Source organism: Anomaloglossus baeobatrachus, chromosome 11 (assembly GCF_048569485.1).
Source record: "Anomaloglossus baeobatrachus isolate aAnoBae1 chromosome 11, aAnoBae1.hap1, whole genome shotgun sequence".
NCBI lineage: Eukaryota > Metazoa > Chordata > Amphibia > Anura > Aromobatidae > Anomaloglossus > Anomaloglossus baeobatrachus.
This window is the reverse complement of record NC_134363.1, coordinates 23,953,391-23,955,233: the sequence shown is the minus strand read 5'-3', so window position 1 is coordinate 23,955,233 and position 1,843 is coordinate 23,953,391. Positions and strand designations below refer to the sequence as shown.

Below are 1,843 nucleotides of genomic sequence, written 5' to 3'. Positions count from 1 at the left end.
ACGTTTTCCATTTCAGTCAAGAAAAAAGAATAATCACGTGCATTACATTTATGAAATCTTATAGCTTTTGCCGGTACTGTAAAATCAGCTTATATTTTGCTTAGTCAAACCATCCAATGCAGTCATTTATGAAAATATGAATTATTAATGTTCTTAATTACAACTCCATCCTGTCTCCTCAGGCCATCTGACTATAAGGACCATGATTATTCTGATAACATTATACAGAAGACATCAATGACATTATTCAGCATTGTTTTTGCTCTCGGGATTATGGGTAATGGATTAGTCATCTGGATTGCCGGATACAGGATGAAGAAGACAGTCAGTGCCGTGTGGTTCCTCCATCTGGCCATCGCGGACTTCCTGTGCTGTGCGTCTCTGCCTCTGAGAATTGCTGACTGGGCTGCAGTTTTCACACCCTTCTTAAATTTTGCAAATTGCATAGTGAACATTTTTCTGTTTAATCTAAACATGACCTCCAGTGTTCTCCTCCTGACGGCCATGAGTATTGACCGCTGGGTGTCCGTCATGTGGCCATTTTGGGCCAAAGTCCATAGAACCTGTAATGTGGTGAGAATCTCTGCAGCGATCATCTGGGGGCTGAGCCTCATTGTAGCGGGTGTACTGTATTACTTACATAGATACCGTGTAGGCAATCTACATGAATGGTGTCTATTTTATTATCCCTCAAATATTTTTAACCCAGCATTACTTCGGACCATTCATCTCATCAGATTAGTTATAATGTGTGTGATCCCTTTTCTCATCATCGTCACCTCTTATGTCACCATTTTCTACAAGATTAGAAAAAGTAAGAGACCCCAGAGATCTCAGAGATCCTCCAGGATCATCACCGCTGTTATATTGTGTTTCTTCATCTGCTGGTTTCCATATTACATCTGGCCACTAATACCATGGTACTATATACATTACCTTCTATACCCTATTCTACAGGCCATTGTTACCAGCCTGGCTTGTCTTAACAGCTGCATGAATCCAATCATTTATGTATTTATGGGACCGGGTTTCCGACAAGGTTTCCTCAGATCCATCCCCGCCAGGGTAGAAAGAGCCTTAAGTGAACATCCCAATGACCTGTGCAGAGAAGGAGAAGATGCGGGAAATACTCGCTCTACTGATGTGTAATATATATTCCTTTAGCAACAAACAAACTCATTTCCAATCATCAATTCCTTACACAAAGAATAAGGATTTGAAGATCCAAAAAGCTTTTTTTTGTTAAAGGATTGTCCTATTATTGTTGTGTTTTCCTGTTTTTATGGAATGGAAGCCCTGTTTTAATTTTTTGCAAAAAATTTGGATTTTATGGAAACTAGTGCCGGATCCCTCTCCTTCCATTTAACTCCAGCGGTCACTGGCTGTTTTCTGTTGAACAGTTGATGGATGGGTGAGCTGACCTTTTTGATTTTTCATATATTTTTTTTATCTCCTGTATGTAACACCTCTTAACTCGTATTCTCGGCCATTTTTCATTTTTTCACTTTATTTCCTTCGTCCTCTCATTCAAGAACCAGAACATTTTTTTCCAATCAACAGAAACTAATGAGGGATTTTTTTTTTGCAAGATGATTTCTAATTTTGAGAGTCGTCCATCATTTTACCAAATAATGTGCTCAAAATGAGTGAAAAAATTCTTAAGTGAAGTGAAATGGAAAAAAACTCTGCAATTCCACCATATTGTTTGGGTTTTGCTTTTACTGCATTTTTACCCGGCAGTGCGATTCCCCCGGACATTACAGTTATGGTGATTCAAGGTGACTGGATCGATCTTCAGAGTCTTGAGATTGATTTGAACCTTCCGAAATTCAAGTGAATTTCA

General features: G+C 38.9%; 1 protein-coding gene across 1 annotated transcript; it reads left to right on the top strand.

The window, feature by feature from the left end:
• The first annotated feature begins 204 nt into the window (after positions 1-204).
• LOC142256306 (formyl peptide receptor 2-like) lies at positions 205-1,149 on the top strand. Its single transcript, XM_075327922.1, has one exon. The coding sequence runs from the start codon at positions 238-240 to the stop codon at positions 1,147-1,149; it is 912 nt and encodes a 303-aa protein (XP_075184037.1). The 5' UTR covers positions 205-237.
• The last annotated feature ends 694 nt before the right edge of the window (positions 1,150-1,843 follow it).